A 23,871-nucleotide genomic window follows, 5' to 3' on the forward strand; every position below is an offset into this window, starting at 1 on the left:
CAGTCAACATCTGTTCATATTTATGAAAGGATATCTGTTATTTGTATTTTCAGAGTAAGGTTTGGTATTACTTGCCTCAGCAACACTGAACTTTTTTTTAATGTAGCAGGGATTTATTTTTAGGACTGAATGTAATGACAGTCCTGTCGTGGCCTTTTATTTCTTATATACGGTACATCGTGTTGTGACCTTGTAGGTGACCAGGTGAGCCACCGTGGAGCTCTGACAGGAGGTTATTACGATACCAGAAAGTCTCGTCTGGAGCTGCAGAAGGACATGAGGAAAGCTGAGGAGGAGCTGGGTGAACTGGAGGCCAAACTCAATGAGAATCTGCGCAGAAACATTGAGCATATCCTAATAATGCTGTATAATGGGTTTGTTGAAGATCATGTTTAGTCATCTATGGCTACAGGAAAATGTTGTCTCCACATGCTCTCCATTGGGAAGGCAGAGCATGTAATTGAAATCCTTTTTAAATGTGAGATTTATATCAGAGTTTAGGCAAGTGGCTATATGGAGAGCTGTGCTGCAGAGCTCTACAGGTTTTTAGACAATCTGTTAATATTTCAATGTGGATTGGAAAGATCTTACTCAGCCTTTATTTAGTTAGTTAGTTAGTTATTTTTGGCTTAGTTTACGGCCGTGGTTTACTCTGAAGAGAGTCATGTAGATTCTTGAAAAACTTCCCCAAACTACCACTTCATAAGGGACAGATTTTTTTACCTATTGAAGTCAACATCTTTATTATTCCTATTTGTAAATTCAGTGCTCTGTATGTTGCTCACATTTACTTCTTAGGGCAAACCTAAGGAGGGCTATAAAAATGTAATTTTTTTACGTGTTATCCAGCAAATCATCCCTGCGATGAGAACATCTTGACCAAAGTGCAACCAACGTTTAAATTCAGTATTATACAGACTGCCCACTGTGCAGCTCAATACTCAGCTGTTTGTAGTGCTGTCGCTGAAAAGGTAAGCAATGTCTGTGGAAATACTGGATTCAAATGTTGATTTTGTCCCAGGGAAATATGTTCTCATTTCGTGCAGACAATAAACACCTTTTTAGATCTTCTTTTTATAGATTTCAGACAACAAGCAAAAAAATTACATTTGTATTCCTCCCCTAAGTTTTGCACTGAGAAGTCTGAGTCACGGTATAATGAACGGAGCAAAGGTCACAAATGGGGATATGTATTGATTATAACAAAATGGGTTGAGTCACACATGAATACCAAACGGTAGGTAAATAAGAAAGCAATTGTTTTAGAACCAAGAAAACCTTCAGACTGTCCTCTTCTGTCAGAAGAAATATGTTTTAATCTACACACCACCCTGTACTATATAGTAGCATTTCCTCTATCTAGGAGCTGTATTTGTGACAACCCCCTCACACAATTACAGGGTGATATCATGTGGCTGGGTCTGTATTTTAGAGAAGGATTAAACACATCAGGAGTATATAGCTACCTCAAAGCCAGCAGCAGGCTCACTCGGATGCTATGAGAGGGTGTTAGCAGGTCAAGAAGGATTAGAGGATGTCAGGTCATGTTGGAAAGAGCCATGACTCACTGCTGTCAGAGCTGGAGAGAGGATTTGGTCTTGCATGTACTGCATATTTATAGATATGGTCACTTCCGCCTAGGTATGATCAACTATGTGTTTGCATACCTGTTTGATTGTGTGTTACTTCACACTCCAAGCCGGTAATGTGTGTGCGGGTGAATACGCGCACCTGGTGATTACATACATGTGTGAATAGGCAGGGGGAATGGATGACTGAGTCGATGACACTGCGCTCGTCCTTCACTCCTGCAGCAGTGAGTCACAGAACAGATCAATTATTTAAAAGCCTCTTGTTTTTCACTCTCCACCTTTCTTTTGTCAATAAGCATAAGATTACGCTGATGCACCTCAATCCATTCCTTCTATTTTAAGTTGCTAACTCGATTTTGCCACCAGCACCACATTGCAGTGGAAGTATTGAGGTCATGCAATAAGTGCACTTGTGCTGTGATTAATCATCATAACTGCTACAACTCTTACCGACTTTATGTGTAATGCGTCTGTTTAAATTTTATTCATAGGTGTTAAAGTGATCATCACAGAGATTATGTTTCTCTCTTTTTAAAAAAAAAAAAGTCATTTAATTCAGGGAAAGGGGGACCAGATGTCAGCTGCTCCCATTCAAGACAATGATCAGATGGTCTTGAATCAGGGTAGTCCCCTGACTTTCAGTGGCCCTTTCTAAATCGATAAAACCACCAGCAGATTGATTTGCCTCAGTGTTTATTGAGTCTTGTTAAACCTCAAAGGGCCAAAGGAGAGCTGCAGTCCCTGAGGATCAATAAACCGTCTGTTAAATTAGCTTAATGAAGAGTATGTGCAACCCTCCTTAATCCTCTGCTTTGATATCAGTGATGACACAGACTTGCCCTGGAAACCCAGTCGTATTATTGAAGCCCTTTTGTTTTCACCTTTAACAAAAAAGTCCACAAGCTCTCTACAGATTTTGTATTTGTTAACAAGAAGAGCCGCAACAAAGGCTAATCTCTGTCTTTTCTGTTGTCGTACATTTGTTTATAATGCTATTTTGTTGTAGTTTATACTTGGCTTGAATTAGAGTATGCACAATTTCAGCTATAAAAGACTTGCATAAGGTAAATGTTGTGCAGAGGTGTTCAGGGCAGCTGTAGCCTGTAGACACTGATTTCATTAGGTTTCCTTAATGGCTGCCTCCACGTATTAACAATGAGATTGACCAACTGATGAACCAGATGCAGCAGATTGAGACACAACAGAGGAAGTTTAAGGCATCCCGAGACAGTATTCTCTCAGAGATGAAGATGCTGAAGGAGAAGAGGCAGCAGTCGGAGAAGACATTCATGCCCAAGGTGATCATGTGCTGCTGATGCCATAATATCCTTATTTGTACTTGAGGCGTTTTCTAATATTTATGTTCAGCTTGTTTCCAGTGCGCAGCCTCCCTGTGCTGTCCACTGACGTCTGTCTTTTCTCCCTCTTCTTCCTCTCCAGCAACGCAGTCTCCAAAGTCTGGAGGCCAGTCTTCATGCCATGGAGTCCACCAGGGAGTCACTGAAGGCTGAGCTTGGTACAGATCTGCTCTCTCAGCTCAGCCTGGAGGACCAGAGGCGTGTCGACGACCTCAATGATGAGATCCGTCAGCTCCAGCAGGTCAGGACGACAAGGAACAGACATACGATCTGTCTGTTAAACTCAGGATCTGTGGCACAGTGTATAATAACTGATCAATATAAGCTGCTGCATTATAAGTGTTTTTTTATTGTCCAGTTTCTTTATTGAGGAGAAGCACTACAAGATTCAAAAGTGATATCATTTACTTTCAATGTTGCCACTGCCCGATTCAGCTACCAGTTATTCTGTGTTAGATATTTTGAATATGGCTGAGACCAAGTGTTGACTTATTTATAACTTATTTATATAACCAAAGTGTCTTGTCTGTAATTTTGCGCATTAAAACCACAGCATGCAGATTTGACACTTCAAATTAAACTGAAGTTTGTCAGAGCCATAATTGAGCTTAATTAACCACAAATTTCATTGTGAATTTTCCCTTAAGGTCACTTCTTTCCCTCAAGGTTTGTTCAAATGGCACATCATGAAGGTGCATGTAATTGTAGAGGATAACCTTTAGACCGTTTTTAAGTGAGTGACCACTGGCTGAAATGACAAAGATCAACAGCAGCCAATAAACATTCAGTCTGTGACTTAATCAAACAACAAAATCCAATTTAGCTGCATGACATTACAGTATTGTGTAGGGATGATAGAATATAATGTTCAATGTTTGCTCCTTCTTTTATCGTACATAGTGTCTCAGACCCCACAGATTGAACCTTTTAGAACACCCCCCCCCCCCCCCCCATCCTGCTAGTGTATTCAAATAACCTGACTGAGGTGAAAGTAGCAGGCAGCAGCTGTGTGTGGGATGTTTCTGTGATCCAGCGTTGCCCCCGCTTTTTCTTTCACTGCCAGCTGCTCTCAGCTCTCACCTCAGTGAACTCTCAGCTATTCCCGCTATGGTTGTGTAACAACTCCGCCCCTACAACATGGAGCATTTCATGTATGGTTCTGCAGTGTTGGCAGTTGTTGAATTATATTGCTTGACACATAACACTTTGTCTTGTAATTATGAGTTGGGCCCTCTTCACACCTGGCATTAAAATGTGTGTCAGGTGATCCGACCACAAGTGAACAGGTTGAAGGGCAGGTGTGAATATAGTCTCGCAATACCACAACATCATAGATCTTCCCACCCGCTGATCGTCTGGGGATTTCTAAATGTAAATCTAAAAAATGTATTATTGTGGACGGAGTACACACTGATTTCCATTTGTGTCAAAGAGTTTTGATTTTGTCCACGTCAAGGTCCTTGCAAACTTCTATTAACATCTGGCAGATTAGGCGCAGGAAGTGCATTGCTGCCTCTTGCCTATTAAAAACAACAGTGCATTTGGTCCTTGCAAACAGAAATGATTCACGTATTTATTTACACATAGAGCGGGGAGGTGAGATCCGATCATAAGTGGTCACTTGTGACGCACGTGGAGATGTATTGTAATCACAGGTGTGAAGTGACGTACTTATAGCTGTCCACTTGTGATCAGAGCACTCAAGATGCAAGTTAATACCAGGTGTAAACAGGGTCTTATTGTTATTGTGCCATTTGTCTTGTCATAATTGAATATACACACGAGGGGGGGTTGTGTACTGTGTTTGGGAAAAGACAGTTTTACAGTGAATAATTACAGATATGTCAGATATTAATCAAAGTAATCAGAATTCTTAGCGTCTGTTTTGTTCAGTGTAGAGCACAAGAAGTTTATGGTCAAACAAGGGCAGTCCAAATGTCTTGTTGGAGAAACATTATTCAAAATTTTGTTTGAAATATTCTGTTACTCACTTTTGGAATTCTCTATCACTCTGCCATCATCATTATGTGTGGCAGGTTCTTCACTCTTGAGAATAAATAGTAGCTGTAAAATGCACTAGTGTGTTACATAACAACATGTTTTGTGTTGACCCCCCCCCCGTCCACCCACAGGACAACAGACAGCTGCTGAATGAGAGGATCAAGTTGGAGGGGATCATGACCAGAGTGGAGACATATCTCAATGAGAACTTGCGGAAACGTCTTGACCAAGTGGAGCAGGTACGCTGTCCCTATAAACTCCCTAGAAATAGGTGTATAAATATACATATATATTAGTGTTGCACGGTCTACCCGGTACCCACGGTATACCGCGGTGCCAAAACATCACGGTGCCTACTATACTATAATTTGTACACAACGGTACTACCATTGAACACGGTGCCAGTGGGACCCATAGTTTCTGTATAAACAAATCTGGCTTGTGAGCACAGCTGCATTGTCCCGTGCTACTGCGCAGTGGTGCTCGCGCCACATCTCATCTCTGCAGCTGCAGTCACTCACAAAACACAGACAGTCATGGCAGAAGCAGCAGACCTGAGCGTCATGATAGCAGAGCTTCAGTAACGGAACTGGTTGTTCAAATAAAAACAAATACTCCCGCGGCCAAACTCCAAAGCGCTTTTGTCAAAGTAAACGCGTTAATGCATGCAGCTTGCCAACAACAGAGAGCGATGGCTGGGGAGAGGGGAAATTTGGACTTGCAACACGTTCAATATTCATAAACTTTGATAAATAAGCGAACAGCACTCTGTGCAGCAGCAGAAGTGCTTCGCAGCACAGAGCGTCCTGGCTGACAGGCTGTGGGTTGACGAGTCACTCTGGATGGCAGAGGAGAGATGTAGAGACGCTAATACTGTACACGTCTGTTTAAACATGATTTTAGCGGACTTTGTTGCATTTAAAGCGATGGTTCGGCGTAATTAATTCAAGTTTATGTTGTCTATAGTTGGGACTGTGCTGATTATTCTGGTCCACAAGTATTTTTTTTATGTACACTGCAATTATTTTTTACTTAACCAGTAGAGTTACAATGCAATGCATTAAATGTATGTTTATCATGCACCAACCAATATTAAGTAATTCTAACTTCTGTAAATATATTGCATGTTCATAAAAAAAAAAAAAAATCGTGATACTACCCGGAACCGTGATACTTGGCCTGGTATAGTATTGTGGGTATTCATTTTGGTATCGTGACAACACTAATATAATATATATATATATATATATATATATTATATATTATAATGAGCTGCAATAATTATGCAGAACTGCAATCAAGTGCTTTGTTTGAATTTTCAAACAAATTGATTCAATGAAGAAAACATTGTAATGTGTTGACACTGTACTGTTGCTGTTTGATTCATGCATGTTCTAGTGGGGGTGTTTGCATTTGCATGACCCTCTTTTTTTTTTGATGTGACCTAATTTGCATTAACACAGGAGCTAAACGAGCTGCGAGAGACTGAAGGAGGCACAGTGCTCACAGCCACAACATCTGAGCTGGACGGCATCAACAAACGTGTCAAAGATACTTTGTCTCGATCAGAAGGTACGCACTGTGCTAAAGACTAAACAGATAGGAGGTAGTGAGATAAAGTTTAGAAACAACACACACACACACACACACACTTTCATGGTTGGTGGTAGGTTCTAGTTTGCCTCAGTTAAATGCAAAAAAATCAAACAGTTGAAACAACATATTTGGAGTTGTTTATTTATACTCTGGAACAATCTAGCTCTGATTGAATATAATATGTGTTAGTTGCTTTTTCAGCTTTCACACATCTGTCTGCATTCTACCAATAATGCACTACAATCATCTTTGGCAATATGAGTACAAGGTCAGCTCAGTAATTTAGTTATAGTATTTACATAAAGGCCAGAAAAAACAAAACATGAAGAGAAATATCTAAATGTGTTAAACAGAGGCAAATGTAATGATCGATGTCATAATACCATATTGTACAGTAGCCTTTTCAGGAAACTAACAAATCAAAGCTTAATGATTAAAGCTGCAGATGGTAACTTTGAGGAGAGAGAGGACTTAGCATCAAATTTTGAAGAAGTACAACTTTCAGATCCTTCCCCCTCCCTCTCCGCTGCACTCCTGCCCTACCTCCAAAGTCACTCCCCCAGAGGAGGCTGACATGCGCGCAACGACACGCAACCACGTGCACGTGGTGGTTGTTGCTGCGCCATTACTTTCTCTACGCTCCTGAAGCCGCTCTCGGAGATATGAGCTTGACCGAGCTGAGGAGGAAGGGGGAGGGGGCTTTGTGCGTGACCAGTGATTGACAGCTGTCAGACACTCCATCAGACACAATCCTGGCTCTGATTTGGCTTTTTGTCCGGTCGCGGTGGATTCTGTCAATTTGCAGTAGGAGCAGTAGGTGGGGCTAAATGAGCCTGTTTTTGTTTTTTTTTGTTTTTTTTACAGATTACTAGTTTCATGTAATGCTGTCTTTACACAGTGACAGTCTTAGCAAATATGACAAAAAGTTACTTTTATAAGACTTACTAACTGCAGCTTTAATGATCACAATAATGATAATGTCCTATAAAACTTGGTAATCTAAATTGACAAACTGCAGACTACGTCTTTTCGTTGGTATGTCCAGCAGATGGTGGGAATTGGTGTGATGTGTTTGACTCACAGTTTGGATAATATGTTCTTCTACAAACAGCCGGGACGCACAGTTGTATAAATGTTCTTGTGGTGCTGTGACTCAGATGAGGATGAATGCAGTTGTCAGCAAGCACTTGTCCCTGAATAGAATTAATTTGCATGGATTCATATTTGATCATTCTCACTAACTTATTAATGACATATTCACAGCATGAGCTTCTTCTTAAGTGGATATTATATTTAATCCTTTGTCGGAAACTCTTTGCATGTCACTTTTTCCATTTATGATTATGAAGTTAATCAGATTTTCTTGTGTCTCTCTCTCTTCACTAAGTGGGAGAAATAGCCTCTGTATTTGTAGGTTTTTGTTGAAGGAGTAATTATGGTTCCTCAGTGAAGATGAAACTCACACCTTTTTATAAAGAGTGCTGGCTGGTTTTTTTCTACTCGGGAAAAGTTTATTTCTGTAACTTTTAAAACCAGAGAATCCAGCCTGTGACAGTGTTGGGCTTTTTCTGAACCAGGGAATAAGCCACATTATATTGCAATAATGTCTCATTTGGTTTGAAATCCTTCACCTCTAATGCATCACCCTTACGTCTCTCATGTCTATCCCCAGATCTGGATTCTATGATTGACAAGACAGAGGCGGAGATCAAGGACCACATAAAGAGCATGGAGCGCTGGAAGAACATCGAAAAGGAGCAGAATGACGCCATCAACCACGACACTAAGGAGCTGGAGAAAATGACCAACAGGCAGGGCATGCTGCTCAAGAAGAAGGAGGAGTGTATGAAGAAGATCAGAGAGTTGGGCTCACTGCCTCAGGAGGCATTTGAGAAGTACCAGACCCTCACACTCAAACAGGTACACAAAGCCTCATATATTCATGTTTATATTTGTGATATTTAAGTTTCATTCTCTACTAGCTGCCATTAGCATCCCTGACAGGTGTTGTATTTTGATTTCTATATGTTACAATAGCCACCTCATACTGTTGACCTTTGATTCATCATTTTATCTGTTTGTGAACACTTGGGGGCAGCAGTTTAAATACAACTCTATTATCAGCTTTTATAAAGTTGTTGTGGGGTACACGTTCTTTTGAACAGTTGCCTATTTTATACATCTAGCAGTTACAGAGCAACAGTTCTAGTCTTGGCAGCTTATGTGTTCACCAGCTAGTTGCTGACGTTAACTTGTCTGATGAAGAGATTTTTTTCTGATAGTTCATCCCATTTTGGATCTCATTCCTGATGAGCAAGATATTTGGAGTCATGTCTTGATATTTTTTAGTTGAATGGCGATATACTATATATATATATATATATATATATATATATATATATATATATATATATATATATATATATATATTTTTTTTTTTTTTTTTTTTTTTTTTTTTTTTTTTTTTCCATAAAGTAATTAGGGTTTCCCCCAAAGCGTTATAGTTTAGTGGCCACACATTTTAATTGAATAATAGTGGATTAAATTAAATTACTTCTACTACTTCTTGGTTTTTTACTCTGGCTTTTATTGTACTTACAGTAACATAACAAGTGTACTTGTCCAGTTTTCACCAGGTTCACTGTCTCTGTGTGTGTAGCATACACTGAGGTGAAACATATAGCTCTTTAACACAGAGATCATCATCATCATCATAGCCATAAGGAAGATCTTGCATTAAGTCTTCGATTTTTTACACTGAACCAACCAAAACCAGCATAATGTTGCTGCCATGTGCTTTTAAATAGCACGCCAGCATTTCAGATTCGTAGGTTTTAGGCTGAACTGCAGGGTCGAGTGAACGTGTGTGGGGAAGTTTATTTCTGCTGTTGAACGTAACCGCTGTGAAACAATCAGAAAATAACTTTTTATTGGTCTGGTGCACCGGCTTTCTTACTGTCAGAGCTCCCTCACTACATTCACTCTGTACCTCGTTCGACCACAGCTAACACAACAGCGTCCTGTAGCCTCTTACTGTCGTACTACTTTACTCCATAAAGAGTGTGAATAAATAATATCGATATAAACGATAACGTCTACCTGGAGTCATTAAACCCCTGTGCTGGTGAATCTCTAGTCAAGCATAGCATCTTTCCTCATTCTTTCTGGGGAGCAAAGGGCAATAGAAAACACTCAGGTAGCTTGTTTCTCATTTCCAATTGGTGCTGGTTAAAATGACAAAATTAGATTAGAGCAGCTTTACTTATTCTGTTACAGCTGAAAGGTGAAGTTTTTAAAAATATATATATGTTCACTGTTTTTCAGAATGAAACAAGAACACAGGACAAAGATAATAGAAAAAAGACCCTCCCTCCCCCCACCCCAAAACTAACAAATAAAACAAAACACATGAACAGGATCAGCACATCATAAGTAAGAAATAATAATAATATTAACAGGAGCCACAGTCATGACAATAAAATTAACATACAAATAAAAGAAATATACAAAGTGAAGAGTAAAATGAGAGATACGCACAGCAAGGTGTTTCCCAGTGATCGACACATTAGTCCTTTCTTTGAAACAGTGGCAGTACCGGGTCCCACATCTTATCAAACGTGTCTCCCTTGTCTTCATTATAAAGTCTCAGTCTCTCCAGGTGAAGCATATTTATCATTTCTCCCACCCACAGATCGTACATGGGTGTAATGTCCAACCTCCATGCCCGGAGGATTAACTTCTTCGCAATCACAGTTCCAAATAGGATAGCCTTTTTCTCATATTTATGGCGAAAGACAAAGGGGTAGTTTCCCCAAGAATGGCTACAAATGGATTAGGCTCCCAACATTTCCCATAAGCCATAGAGAAGCAATGCAAAATACTTTTCCAGTATGAATACAATCTACTGCATAAGCAAAACGAATGTGCTAAGTTACAAGTCATGGACTTACATCTGTAGCAAACGGGTGAAATATCAGGAAAAAAACTGTGCAGTTTTTCTCTAGAATAATAGAGCCTACATAATGTCTTAAACTGTATAAGGCAATGCCTAACATTCACAGCGCAATCATGTGTGTTAAGGTTGATCGATTATGGAAAAAATCATAATCACAATTATTTGGGTCAAAATTGAAATCACGATTATTAAAACGTTTTTTTTAATACATTTCTTGTCCATTCGGCTTAATACATTTTCTCTCCAAGCAGCAGCCTTTTATCTGCTGCTTAATGCAACACACAGCAGAAAATGTGCAGAGATATTAGTGCTGGCCGATTAAGATGACGATAGTTCACACATCACATCCAGGTTTTTAATAATTAGTCAATAAACTCAGCATTGTCTGACGCAGGCTAGAAACTGCACTTTTACTTACAGTTAAAACATTTCGCCGTGTGTTTCAGCTTCTGTCAAACTGACGGAGCTGCAGCGGCTTCCGGTGGCTTCTGGTCTAAGCTTTTCAAAATAAAACCTTTTGTTATTGAGTGCTATCTCATTATTAAAAATCGTTATTAGTTTTGAGATCGTATGGCCCCTAAATCATAATCACGATCAAATTTCGATTAATTGAGCAGCCTTAATGTATATGATGAACATTCATCCCACTTCATCTCCCAGTTCTGCATTCAGCTCATCTGTCCATGCCTGTCTAAGACTCGCTGTGTTCAATGAAGTATTGTTGTGCAGGATCTGGCAAAAGAACGAAACAGCCCCTTTAGCAGCAGGGTCAAATTTGTTTATCTATGTTGAAAGGAACCTATGTGAGGAAAACATTATCAGTCAGACCTGGTAAAAAAAAAAAAAAAAAGTTTTTCACATATTGGGGTGTCCAAGTAGGTTTTTGGAGCCTCGATGTAATGTTTTATCTGTTTCCGGATTCTTATGGTGTTGCCAATTACAAAACTATTATTAAAGCATGCCTTTTTAACAGCAGTGGGACTGTTACGAAGAGTGGATAATGAAGTTTTTTTTCCCAAGCATTCATTCCGTACACAACCATGCAGGGCAGGAGTCTGCCTCAGAAAGAGGGCCCTTCTTCCACCATGCGAGAATAGATAAGTGTGCAGCCCAATAATACAACTTAAAATTCGGTAAAGTGAAACCTCCCATATCCTTTGGTTTTGATAGGTGTTTTTTTAGAGATTCTAACTGTTTTATAGCCCCAAATGAAAGGTATAATAATCGAGTCTAACTGCTTGTAGTTGCACAATAAAACATGGAATGGATTGGAAAAGATGGCGAAAGCGGGGCAATACGATCATCTTGATTGCATTCATCTTCCCGACCATGGATATTGGGAGTGTTTTCCAAAACTCAATATTGGTTTTGGCTTGCTCAGTTTTGCTTTGCCAGTTTAATTGGAGGAGACCATTTGGGTTTTTGGTGACAGTCACTCCTAAATATGTAAAAGCTTTGTAGGATTTCTTAAATGGAATGGATTGTAAATATGCCTCGTTAACTGCTGCAGAGACTGGCATAAATTTGCTTTTCTCCCAGTTGATAGAGAATCCTGACAGACTGCCAAACTTATCAATGAGAGTCAAGAGAGGAGGTATTGATACTTGCTGGAAATGCGGCTGGGAAAGATGATGTTTATAGCCAAACATGTCAATGGGAGAGATTAAAGGGCTATATCTGATACTGGCAGCGAGTGGTTCGATGATAACGGCAAACAAAAAGGGGGAGAGGGGGCAACCTTGACGGGTCCCACGGTGAACTGCAAATGGAGGGGAGATGTTCTGATGATAACTGATGCAGTCGGTCGTGAATACATTATTTCAATCCATTTTATGAAGGAGGGTCCAAATCCAATTTTTTTGAGCACAGAATTCATGTAGTAGGGCCACTCTACTCTACTTGTTGAAAAGGTGGCATAGATGTGTGTAAAAAATAAGAAAAATCCTTCGTGGTGGGGTGGAGAAGCCTCCGGAAATCCAAATTGTAAGATTGTATAAGATTGTTGAGTGTGCCACTATTAAGTGAGGCAAATGATGAAGTCGAGGTGGAGTTCCCCTAACATACGTCTACTACATATCTAAACCCCAGAAGTCCGTGAGCAGACTGTGTGTTTTTGTAGGTTCCCACAGGGACAGCTCTTCTCTTGAGAGATGTCTCCCAGTTAAACTTTGATTCATATCAAATCAACATTTTAATCTGATCAGCTTCATAGGTAGGGTACAGCTGTTAATTCAAAATGTCAGATATAATTAGCACTTCGATTAATGTGCTTCTCATTTAATTTTCAGGTTGTAGATGCAGGTTATGAAGCTGATCACACAGCTGTTTAGTCAGACAATGTCAGCTGGGCTTTTTGTCTCATTCCTTACACATGTTGGCGGTGATGTGCTTTTTTGTTGTTTGCCATCTGAAAGGAAGACAGAAGAAGAAATTACAGTCTTCTTTTATTGTTCAGGTGTTTCTCTGTGGGCAGAGATAACTATAAAAACGACGGTTTCCAACAACTTAGTCCAGACATAGTCTGAGTCACACCCATGAGTGTGCGCGCCGCACATACACATACAGATAGACCCAGATTCCCCAAGGAATAAGACTTGAGACCATCACATCCCACCCACTCACCAGTGACTCAGACACTAGTTAGTGCTCCGTCTCTGATTTTTCAGCCAGCTGCCACTGGGAGCTTAGACTGTGAGTTGAGTGGACCTGGCTGCGTCTTTCATAAGTGTCTGAGCATGTACATAGTGCGTGTGTGCCCCCCTCCCCGACAATGCTGAAAATAGCCTCACACTTTCTCATAAACACTCCACATAGTTAATCTTTCTCCTTGGGACACTGCTCGGGGGCAAGATGGTGCCATTGATTACAGAAGTGGATGAGAGGGCCAAGTAATAATGGCTCATGTTCCCTCGGTCATCAGTGATTCAGATGGATGAATTTATATTTGAAGAGTTTGGAGAGTGCATGTCATTTTTGAGCCAGACTAAGCTGGTTCCTAATTAATTAGGTCATGTCATCATCAGATATTATTAGAATCAAGCAAGACACTTTTAAATGCTTGTTCTAAAAGGTAGAATATATCTGGATTTTTTTCCTGCTTTAAGACAGTTCAATCAATTCACAGGATATAGCAAAGTTTCCAACATTGCAGAGCTTGTGTCTGTTGAGATGGTGACACACACTAAAGTTTATATTACAGATTTTGCTTTAGCTGTTATTTACTAAAGATAAAGAAATAAAGACACTCATGGACTTGCTGACTGACACCGTCTGGGCAACAACAATTTAATCTTTCTCTTTTTGTTTTGTTTCTTTCCTTCATAATCCAGTTGTTCCGTAAACTGGAGCAGTGCAACACAGAGCTGAAGAAGTACAGTCATGTCAACAAGAAAGCTCTGGACCAGTTTGTCAACTTCTCTGAGCAGAAGGAAAAGCTAATCAAGCGTCAGGAGGAGCTAGACCGTGGCTACAAATCCATCATGGAGCTCATGAACGTCCTGGAGCTGCGCAAGTATGAGGCCATCCAGCTCACCTTCAAACAGGTTTGTTACTCCTGAGATTCAAAGCTTCAAGGGAACATCCACTTTCACTTAAACTCATGAGTTAGCCAGTGTTGAGGTCCATGATGCATCAGCCAGCTGCCGGGCTTTGCAGTCATTGGTGAACACAACAGACAGACTCAGTTTTGAAGGATCAATAATGCAGACTGTTATACACTAAGATAGTTTGTCAGTAGTTGATATTTTGGAAACACAGCAGTGTTTTTCTAGTTGGTACCAGATATTTTGTTCATATAGAGTCCCCACAAGTACTTCAGTCTCTATCTAATAATATAACATTATAGAAATATAACATTATTACAAGTTGAAGCTTTTTCTTGAAATATTTTACTAGATGTCTGCTAATATATTATATTTTTAGTAGTATACTTTTGTTTACTTATTTGAAGTTTTAGACAATCAGATTTTTTTTACTACAGATTTTTTTATACTTTTACAAATCTGTAGATTCTCACTTTAAGAACTGTTTAGGAACATAACTGATATTCACCAGCGCCTGTTCTTGGCATATTTTCTCACCCCCAGGTGTCGAAGAATTTCAGTGAGGTTTTCCAGAAGCTGGTGCCTGGAGGCAAAGCAACACTGGTGATGAAGAAGGGTGATGCTGAAGGCAGCCAGTCTCAGGATGAGGGTGAGGGTGGTGCAGACAGTGAGAGGGGCTCTGGCTCACAGAGCAGCGTTCCCTCCGTGGACCAATTCACTGGAGTCGGCATCAGGGTAAGATTGCGTTTGTCATTAGGGGTCCTATCCACAAAACTGACGATGAACCAGTCGATTATTTTCAGCACATTGACTGAATTGCGACAAAAGTTCACTGCACTGCAACCTGTGGTTAATTTAGAAGTCAGTAACTCTGTATTTTTCTTAAAATATGCTAAATTGATTAACATCTATATATCCACTATCTCTGTCTTCATTCATATACAAACACAATTGACACAGATGTTCTCAGATGGTGAATATCAAGTGTTTGAATGGTGTTTAGATCAGTCACACAATGAGTCAGTAATATTCAATATCTTGATGTAATTTGTACTTCAATTACAACATTTTCTGTTTCATTCATTCTCAAGTTTGAAACCATAAATATGACATTTCTCTGCCTGGAGTCCAATACTGTTCCTCCTCTGTCCTGTGCAGGTTTCATTCACAGGGAAGCAGGGTGAGATGAGAGAGATGCAGCAGCTGTCTGGGGGTCAGAAATCTCTGGTGGCTCTGGCCCTGATATTTGCCATCCAGAAGTGCGACCCTGCCCCTTTCTACCTGTTTGATGAGATTGACCAGGCCCTCGACGCCCAGCACAGGAAAGCCGTCTCAGGTAAAGTGTTAGCATAAATTCATATATGTAAAGAGAAAATTAGGACAATATTATAAATAAATACATTTAACTGAGTAGTAAGGCTCAACGTAATGTGTTTTTTTGACATTGTGTCAGTGAGGTGATGATTCAAACATATGGCTGCAGTTTGTGGTTGAGTTGTATGTAATCTGTGCAATTCTGCTTCAAATAGACGTCATCTTTATCTTTATATTGCATCTATATTTCAGACATGATTGTTGAGCTGGCAGGGCACGCCCAGTTCATCACCACCACCTTCAGGCCTGAGCTGCTCGAATCAGCTGACAAATTCTATGGTGTCAAATTCAGAAACAAGGTGAGGCTTTTACTTGAAGTGTTCTAGTTCTGTTAAAGGCCGGGATTTGCCCAGTAAGTCTGCAGGGATCATTCAAGTTTAATCTTCTCTGAGGTTTTCTCACACGCAGTCCGTTAGAGGACTTAAAAAGTGCTGTGATGTTTCTCCAAAAAAACATCACATTTATAGACATGGAAAGAAAACCAAAAACTTCTTAAAAACCATATTGTTGCATTTGCTGATGTAATGCGTAACACGCTCCTGAGCATTACATCTGCTCGACCCGCAGCTTCTCTCCAGACTTGTTTAAAAATAAACTAAACAGCATTATTCAACATGAACCAAACACAGTCGTGAGACATAGGGTGAAAAGGAATGAAGAGCTGTAGTCATAAAATGGTTTGCTTGATATGACTGTGAAACCTAAAATAGAACGGTTCAGGTTCAGTGTCATCGTTGTCCTTCTGGAGGAGCCTGAAAAAGACAGTCACAAAGTCTTTGCATCAGAGTCATTTTTTCCCCATATTTTTTAATAAATATTGTACAATTCTGTTATTATTGATTTTTTATCTAAGAAACCATCCTCACAGGGAGCCGACTGGCACCCACAATTTTGCAGCTCAATTGGTGTTGGGTTTTAATTTCCCTCATGGCTGTTGTTACTGATTTCAGTCTGTCGTTTTCTGTTTACTGCTACACAATTTCCCCGGGTAGACGTGGTTTTCTGCTGAGCTGCTTTACTGAAAAGAAAATGTTTTCTCTTTTGAGTTTTTGAGGTTTCATAACATAAACTGCTTACATAAACTGCTAACTGATTACTGCTTAGTCAGAGTGGCTAAAGCGGAGGTATCGATTGGTCATATAACTGAGTAACTGAGTGTGTGTGTGTGTGTGTGTGTGTGTGTGTGTGTGTGTGTGGGATATTTTTTCTTTCTAGGTGAGTCACATCGATGTGATCACAGCGGAGCAGGCCAAAGATTTTGTGGAGGATGACACCACCCATGGCTAATAGACTCCCCCCCTCCTTCCCCTACTCTACAGTGCACTGCGTAGCTCGAAGCCTTTTGCAACAGGGCCCAAAGACAGAAATGTCTCTCTCAGCCTACCAGCCTCTTTTAGTTCTCCTGTTATAGATCAACAGTGCTGTCTAAGCCTATTGGACGATCTCTGACTTGAGAATATAATTGGACATATTACAGTAAAAACAGGCAACTCCCTCGCTCAAAATGGCTGATGTTCACAGTTTACGTTTGACATCACTTCATGGTTTCATAAAAAGAGACAGATACATTGTCACCCTTCCTGTGTAGCCATGCTTCTGTATCTATCAGTGGCTCTGGATTTGAAAAACTAGACTAGAAAACACAGGTGTAGGTATTTTACACAGGCATTTTGTCTGAAGAGAGCACTCATTTCCCTTTTGTGTTGTTGTGATTATTTTTTCATTTGAAATGAGAAGTGCCAGAGGTGCTCCGAAGGGCAACAAGCCTTGAGGACCTTTTTAGAAAGCGCCTCATTCTGTGTACAGGTCAGACTGTTTTGATATGACTTACATGAAGATTGCTCAAGTGAAACCTTAAAGCTCTGTGGAAATGGAAGAGTCTTAAACCGATCTGGATTTTTGTTGTTTTTGTCGACACCCTTGAAAAACACTCTGAGTTTTCTGCTGTGTATACCCTTTGTACTGGAGAAACAATGTTAACTTGTATCAGTCATAACCAGACATATGGTTTAAAAAGTTAAAAGGTTGTGGTTCCTTTTTATGGTTGTTACTGTATTGTGTAATTTCCTGTTTGAGGTCATTTAAATATGTGAAAGTTTTCATTCCAAAACAACTTATCTATTGTAGAAATAAAAAATTTCAGCATTAAAAAAACAAGCAACGTGTAGTGGAAATCCATATCTATTTGGGTCTTGAAATTACTAAATATTAAGTGCTTTTTCTTGAAGTTGTAATTTATCATTTAATTTCTTCAGTAAATATGTTGTTGGAATGAAACTCCTCATATCTTGTACCTAGTTTCAAATCTGCAATGCTTTTTACATGTTATTGTTCCTTTTTATGTAATTAGAAAACTTAAAAAAATAAAGGATTTTAAAATAAAATAATTGCATCCCTTTATAAGACCACTAGATGGTGTTGTGCTACTGATATCAGTTTTTCTCACATGGTGAAAGCAGTTTTCACCATGTGAGAAATAACACGTCTGTCAATAAGTAAGGTGACACATCTGAGGAAACATTATGTACTCTTCAGAAGGATAACCGCTACATGACTGGAGTATTATTTAACATGGAGTGATTCAATATGTCTTGCATGCTTTACATTTCTGAAAATATGATACAAACATGTAGTTACCCTCTCATTATACATAAACATAAATATTTGTATAGTTGAATATACAATTATACATTTTCATTCATGTTTGCAATTATTCCTTTTTTTACATGTACATTTGATTACCACTGACTGCTAGAAACATCTTTGTATGAAAAAAATCAATAGTATTAATCTACTTATTTACCATAAAGTAAAACATCAGCATATATTCAAATATTCCTTATATTTGTATGTCTGTATTTTATGTTTCAATGTAACCACAAACTGAGCCTCACTGGATCAATAATATTTGTTGTTGAAAAAGAACTTGACTACAGCTTAGGATTCAGCATCAGGTCACAGTGGACACGAGGCCGGCAACTGTCTGGGATCAAGGTAGGAATCTGGCACACATTACTCAGTCCTTACACCTGTGTTATATTTTGTTTGTTATATCAATGATCCTGTTGAATTGCAGCCTGCCAGGGGAGAACCTGCATGTCACACATGTGTGGGTGCCATTCTAGTGTAACCTCACCTTGCATTGGCAGCCGATCTGAAAGGTTGTGACCCGATGAGATGGGATTGTGCATCCTTCTTGTAATACCGCAGACTTCCCAAGTATCTTGGTCCACAGCAGTCGCCAGGGCTCGAATGATATTGTACGTCAGAGGTTTTCAACTTACAAAAACAGGAAGCCCACAACAGGGGTTTTATAACCTTTGTGCTGTTAGTCATGATCTAAAGCAGAAATACACCTCTGGCCTGCTGCGGGAGCCAAATAACCGATCAAAAGAAAAGGACAAAGAGTGTATTTTGTCATTTTACTTGTCAGCATCTGCAAAATGAGGCAACACAATTTGATACATCATACAAATCACTTCTTATACTGTATCTTGAGAATCACTGCTTAACATCACACTCTCTGCTGTTCTGCTCCTAAACTGTTTATCACAACTCACACTTACACTTCTGGAGTGAACAATAGAAATAACAACCCCACATCTCATACCCAATTCACTCCTAATCTGTTATTTCTCTGTTATTTTCTCCACCGTTAATCTAATTTTCATATTTAAAGAACATTCACTTTCTTTTCTTAAACTCAAGGGTGTGAAGAACACTTATCCATGTTGTATGACTCCTTTGCATTCTAGTTTATTCAGAACGGCACTAATATTAAGTTGTTCTGGATGAGAGTTTTAAATAGATGAACAGCAGTAATTCACACTGGCCCTTTCACTCAGAGTGGAGACAAGGAGGACTGAAAAAGAGGCAAGTGTATTTGTAAAGCACCTTTGAATAAAGAGACAATTCAAAGAGCTTTATGTAACATATAAAAATATATTAAGTAAAGATAGAAAAGTAGCACAAGGCAGTACAAAACGATTTTATGAAATTAAAGTAGAGAAAGAAGAAGAGAAATTGTTAGCCTTTTTGATAGTGTGCACCAGGATGCCCAGATGTAATCACTATTAGTGCAATGCAAGATTTTGCAGTGAAGAGACTTCAGTTGCTGAAATATATGTATTCATTTTTTTCCCCTCATGCTTAAAAACTGTATGCACTTTAGCAACCATTTGCACACAGTAAATCAGAGTGATGGTTATACTAGACATGTCAGTCTAACTTAAGGTAAAGCAAAAACAACAGGTGCATTTTACCTTATTGAACCAACCAGCAAAGTTCAAGCAAAAAAGATTAAGACATCATTTCAAAAAAGGACATAATGATACAAAGTATACATGTAGCTACACAATACATTATCTGTTGAACTTAAAGCCCCCCTCCACTCAAAAATCAGTTTTTTTCCCTTTTCACTTCACTTGGATTTTTGAGCTTCACTTTGCACAACGATGTATGAAGGCTATTTTCACATATATCTGCTGAAGGTTGAAAGTATGTCTGTGCTCACCTTAAATTTGAGTTCAAGGTGAGTACTTACGAGCGTGATGTGTGACCTCACAACAATTTTTCAGTGAAAGGCAATTGCGGTCCAGTATGTAACTTACACAAGCGTGATGTTGAAATGTGAGGCCTCCAGCGCACATGAGAACAGAGTGAAGTAGAAGACATCTTGAGTTCAGCTGTTAAACGTTTGACATAAACAATATTTGTAGATTCTGTGTTTTTAATGAGGTGGAGGGAGGAGATATACATTTAAAGATTCATGTTTTTGACTCTGTTGCTACATGAGAACTGTGCTGACCTCAGTCTGATGGTCAGAGATCAGATGAGAGCATGTCAGTGGACCTAGTGCGACATTGACAGCACACCTCAGCTCTCTGTACCGGGGGCCTGCCAGCACGGAGCAGGTTTCTGGCTCCGCTTGCCAGATATTAACAACCCTGCATGCTTTCTGTCGCCAAGTCAGCTGACAGACGATGAGGAGGATCAAGAAGACCTACGCTTTATGTTGCCGTCTGTCTGATCCCAAACTCACCTCCTACATATTTTGATTTCCTTTCATCCATGTCTCGTCTCGTCTTACTTCCTCTTCTCCTCTCTCCTACTTTTACCTTATAATTCTTTCTAGCATTTTTTTTTGTTTTTATTATTTCAACAATGGCTTCATACAAAGTGTGCTAGTAAGCCATGACAGTGTGACAGCGAGCTAGTGTGCACACTACCAGCCACCTCTCATTTATTATTTACATGAAAAATGCCTATTGAAGGTTAGTTAGAAACAAATGGGTCTTAACAATCCTGAGGGAATTAAGGCCACACTCACAGGACATTTTCACCATTGTAGCTATAGTGCCACTGTAGTAAATTACTTTAAAGACTGAGACAATTGCTGCATCTATTGTTAAGATGAAACACTAAATTGATAACAGTTTTATCAATCAGCTGTCTTACATAAAGACAATGGGGTCAATACAGTAAGGTTAATGTATGATCAAGCAAATAAAAAGGACATATCAGGTCATCAATCAGGAACAGTGGTGACAAAAGCCTGCGCTAAAGTGCCTTCTTCAGTGGCAAGAACACACTGTATGTGCCCTTTTTTTCTTTTCGCCCCTGCCCTTCAGGAATATGTTTCCATTAATGCTGTAATGTGATAACTATTTGAAATCTATTTTATGTTAAAGGTAAGTTTTGGTTTTGAGTGATGATGCCTTCTCTTCTCTAAACCAATTCCTTGACCACCTAATCCACCTCTCTTCTGCTTGATTTCAATCCTGGCACCTCTTCTCTCCATTTTCAGACAATAAACACCCTATCTTTTCAAGCATGCCCTCTGGTATCAGGACGTGGAGCACAGTCATGAACAGATAATACCAGCAACCATAAGATCCTTATCATAAAAACAGGCATAAAGCTGTCCTGGTTTTTACAGTCAACAAGTTAATTTGTTGTCTAACAGGTGCTTATTAACTGTGGTGGAGGGTAGGAGGAGGAGTGAGTCCTGTGAACAGATTGGCTGTGTCCTTGCACTTCATGGTGGTCCATCTGCCATGCAGGCCTGATGGACTGACTCTCTCTCTATCTCGCTCTCTCTCTCTATCTGTCTCTGCTGCTCCAGTGTCATCTCCATATCCGTCTGTTTTATCTGTTTGTCAGATGATCAGTCTGTCATCTGTCGACGCTTGACTCTGCCTTCTCCCTATCGCAGACATGTGATTCTGGTCTGTGTTAGGGTTCCTGAACTGTATGACTATTTTACTGCTGGAAAGTCTGCGCTGAAGCCTGAAAGTGGTGAAGGATAAGTTGCAGCCTGCCAAACAATGGACCACTGATGGGAGTTATAGTTTTACAAGCATGATTCGCACTTGGGGGAATATAATGTAATTCATGAAGTTACCAGTGTTGGTGTGTGTATATGTGTGTTGAGCAGATGGGCATGACATTAGAGAGTAGGCCCTACCCACACACACATACACACACACACACACACACACACACATCTCACAACCAAGCAAAACAGATTTAAAATGTTCTTTCTGTTATATAGCTGTCAGTTTGTTTCCAGTCTTCCATGCATTATTATCTCCAGGCTCTGATTTAATGAGCTCTTTCCCATACATTAACTTGTGGTCATGTGGTATAGTTGGTGGTTTAGAGAAATTCAAGGATTAGTCTGAATTTTTGAGAACTTGAAATGTGGATGATGATATAAGTGAGGTTCTACCATTTGGGATGATAGATGAAGAGGGTGAGGTACAACATGACATCTCCAAGTAATATTAGAGGCTTGTTAATAGTCAGGCTAACTTTAGATGACTTTAGGAGCAGAAGAATCTGATTTAGCCAAGTAGCGAGTACAGGGAATTCAGTGCGGTCAGTATATCAACACAAAGTGCCATGCATGACCATTTAACAATAATTAAACAGAATTATAACACCAAGAAAGAGACGGACAGTCATTTAGAAATATTACTGAAGGTGTATAGATTATGTGAAAACTAAACATGAGAAATCATGATATATCCTGATATATGTCCTTACACAGAATCATGTTGTATGATGAAATATGTAGTAAAGTTAGCCTGGCTAACACCAGACCGCGTCTCAATCTCATGTGAGATAGCAAAGTAGAATCTCGCTCGAATGAGAGCATGGGTATACCCAGTAAAGTATGTTGTTAATGTTAACCAATGTTGTTTTTAAATGTCCTTGGTACCGTGAATGCAGCATCTCACTTTCACCAGCTGAAGTAGATCCAACAGCGTGGTTAAAGTTAGCATGACTGATAAGAAAACTACTACTGAAGTCTTCTGTATCATATATACATTTATCTGCCATAAACCACCACTTTATTCCTGTGGTTTAGGTTAACATTTTTATTGATAGCACCTCTCCATGGAGCAATATTTTATTTTTAATATTTAGCTGACTAATGCTAGCTAATTAACTTGTTGCTAACTTTAGACAATGGAGTTTATCAACGAACACAAATCTTAAAACGCAAAGTGTGAGCTAATTTGTTATAATTAATTTAAAAAATGCAGTTATTGGTTTAACATGAAATTGACCACATTTTATGCACAAATATTTTACAAGTCATCAAGTGTTGTAGTGTTTGCTTCCTGAAGAGGAGACTCAAGAGCGAAGTAAGTACATTTACTCTTAAGTACTGTAGGCCTACTTAGTACAATCTTGAGGTACTTTACTTGAGTATTTCCATTTGATGCTATGCTAAAGTTCTAAGGAAATATTGTACTTTCTACTCCACTACATTAACTTGACTGCTTTAGTTACTTTTCAGAAGAACATATTCAGACACATATAACACGCTTTTAAAATATAACACATTGTTATAGATGGTTTCCAACCTTTTTGACTTTTGACATCTTACAAAAAGCACTGTGTAGTCGGGGTCATATTTCAGATATCAATAAGTAAAATAATGATTTATCCCTCCAAACTTCTCACAACTTCAACTTCAATAAATGTTGAAATGATGCTATATTTCACCTCCTATATTTCATATACAAACACTCTACCTTGAATAATAGTTTGTATCTGGTATAGTTTTTCCACAAGTGTGATTACCTAGTTATAGGTAGCAATATTCTTAGAAATACATTTAGGTTACTCATTCTCCATCATTGAAAATCCAGAGTCTATGAACATGGAAAAATGTATCATTTCCTCACATGAGAATTATTTTGAACGGCTCTACTCACCGGCCGAAGCTGGCTATCTGGGACCAACCGAAGATCCAACAGGAAGTCAGCCATTTTAATTCTACTTTTCGATTTTGCCGCCATTTGCTGCGATTTAAATATTTAATCTAACGGCTTTAAATTTACTCAGTGTCATCTTAAGACATTAAAAATGAAAACTTATCAAAGTCCTTTGCCTCCATTATACCTGGCGGATGTGGCATTACAGCTAATTTCTGTGTTTCA

General features: G+C 39.2%; 1 protein-coding gene across 1 annotated transcript in view; it reads left to right on the top strand.

Moving 5' to 3' along the window:
- The window catches only part of smc3 (structural maintenance of chromosomes 3), a 30,652-nt gene extending 12,861 nt beyond the window's left edge, over window positions 1–17,791 (top strand). Inside the window, exons 19-29 of the mRNA XM_053330655.1 lie at window positions 197–348; window positions 2,738–2,890; window positions 3,033–3,191; window positions 5,083–5,190; window positions 6,415–6,523; window positions 8,220–8,467; window positions 13,832–14,044; window positions 14,588–14,779; window positions 15,203–15,380; window positions 15,611–15,717; window positions 16,634–17,791. Of these exons, the coding sequence (XP_053186630.1) occupies window positions 197–348; window positions 2,738–2,890; window positions 3,033–3,191; window positions 5,083–5,190; window positions 6,415–6,523; window positions 8,220–8,467; window positions 13,832–14,044; window positions 14,588–14,779; window positions 15,203–15,380; window positions 15,611–15,717; window positions 16,634–16,705 (1,691 nt within the window). The 3' untranslated portion in view covers window positions 16,706–17,791. The remainder of the gene's footprint in view (window positions 1–196; window positions 349–2,737; window positions 2,891–3,032; window positions 3,192–5,082; window positions 5,191–6,414; window positions 6,524–8,219; window positions 8,468–13,831; window positions 14,045–14,587; window positions 14,780–15,202; window positions 15,381–15,610; window positions 15,718–16,633) is intronic.
- The last annotated feature ends 6,080 nt before the right edge of the window (window positions 17,792–23,871 follow it).

The sequence above is a fragment of the Scomber japonicus genome, chromosome 2, assembly GCF_027409825.1.
Source record: "Scomber japonicus isolate fScoJap1 chromosome 2, fScoJap1.pri, whole genome shotgun sequence".
NCBI classification, from domain to species: domain Eukaryota; kingdom Metazoa; phylum Chordata; class Actinopteri; order Scombriformes; family Scombridae; genus Scomber; species Scomber japonicus.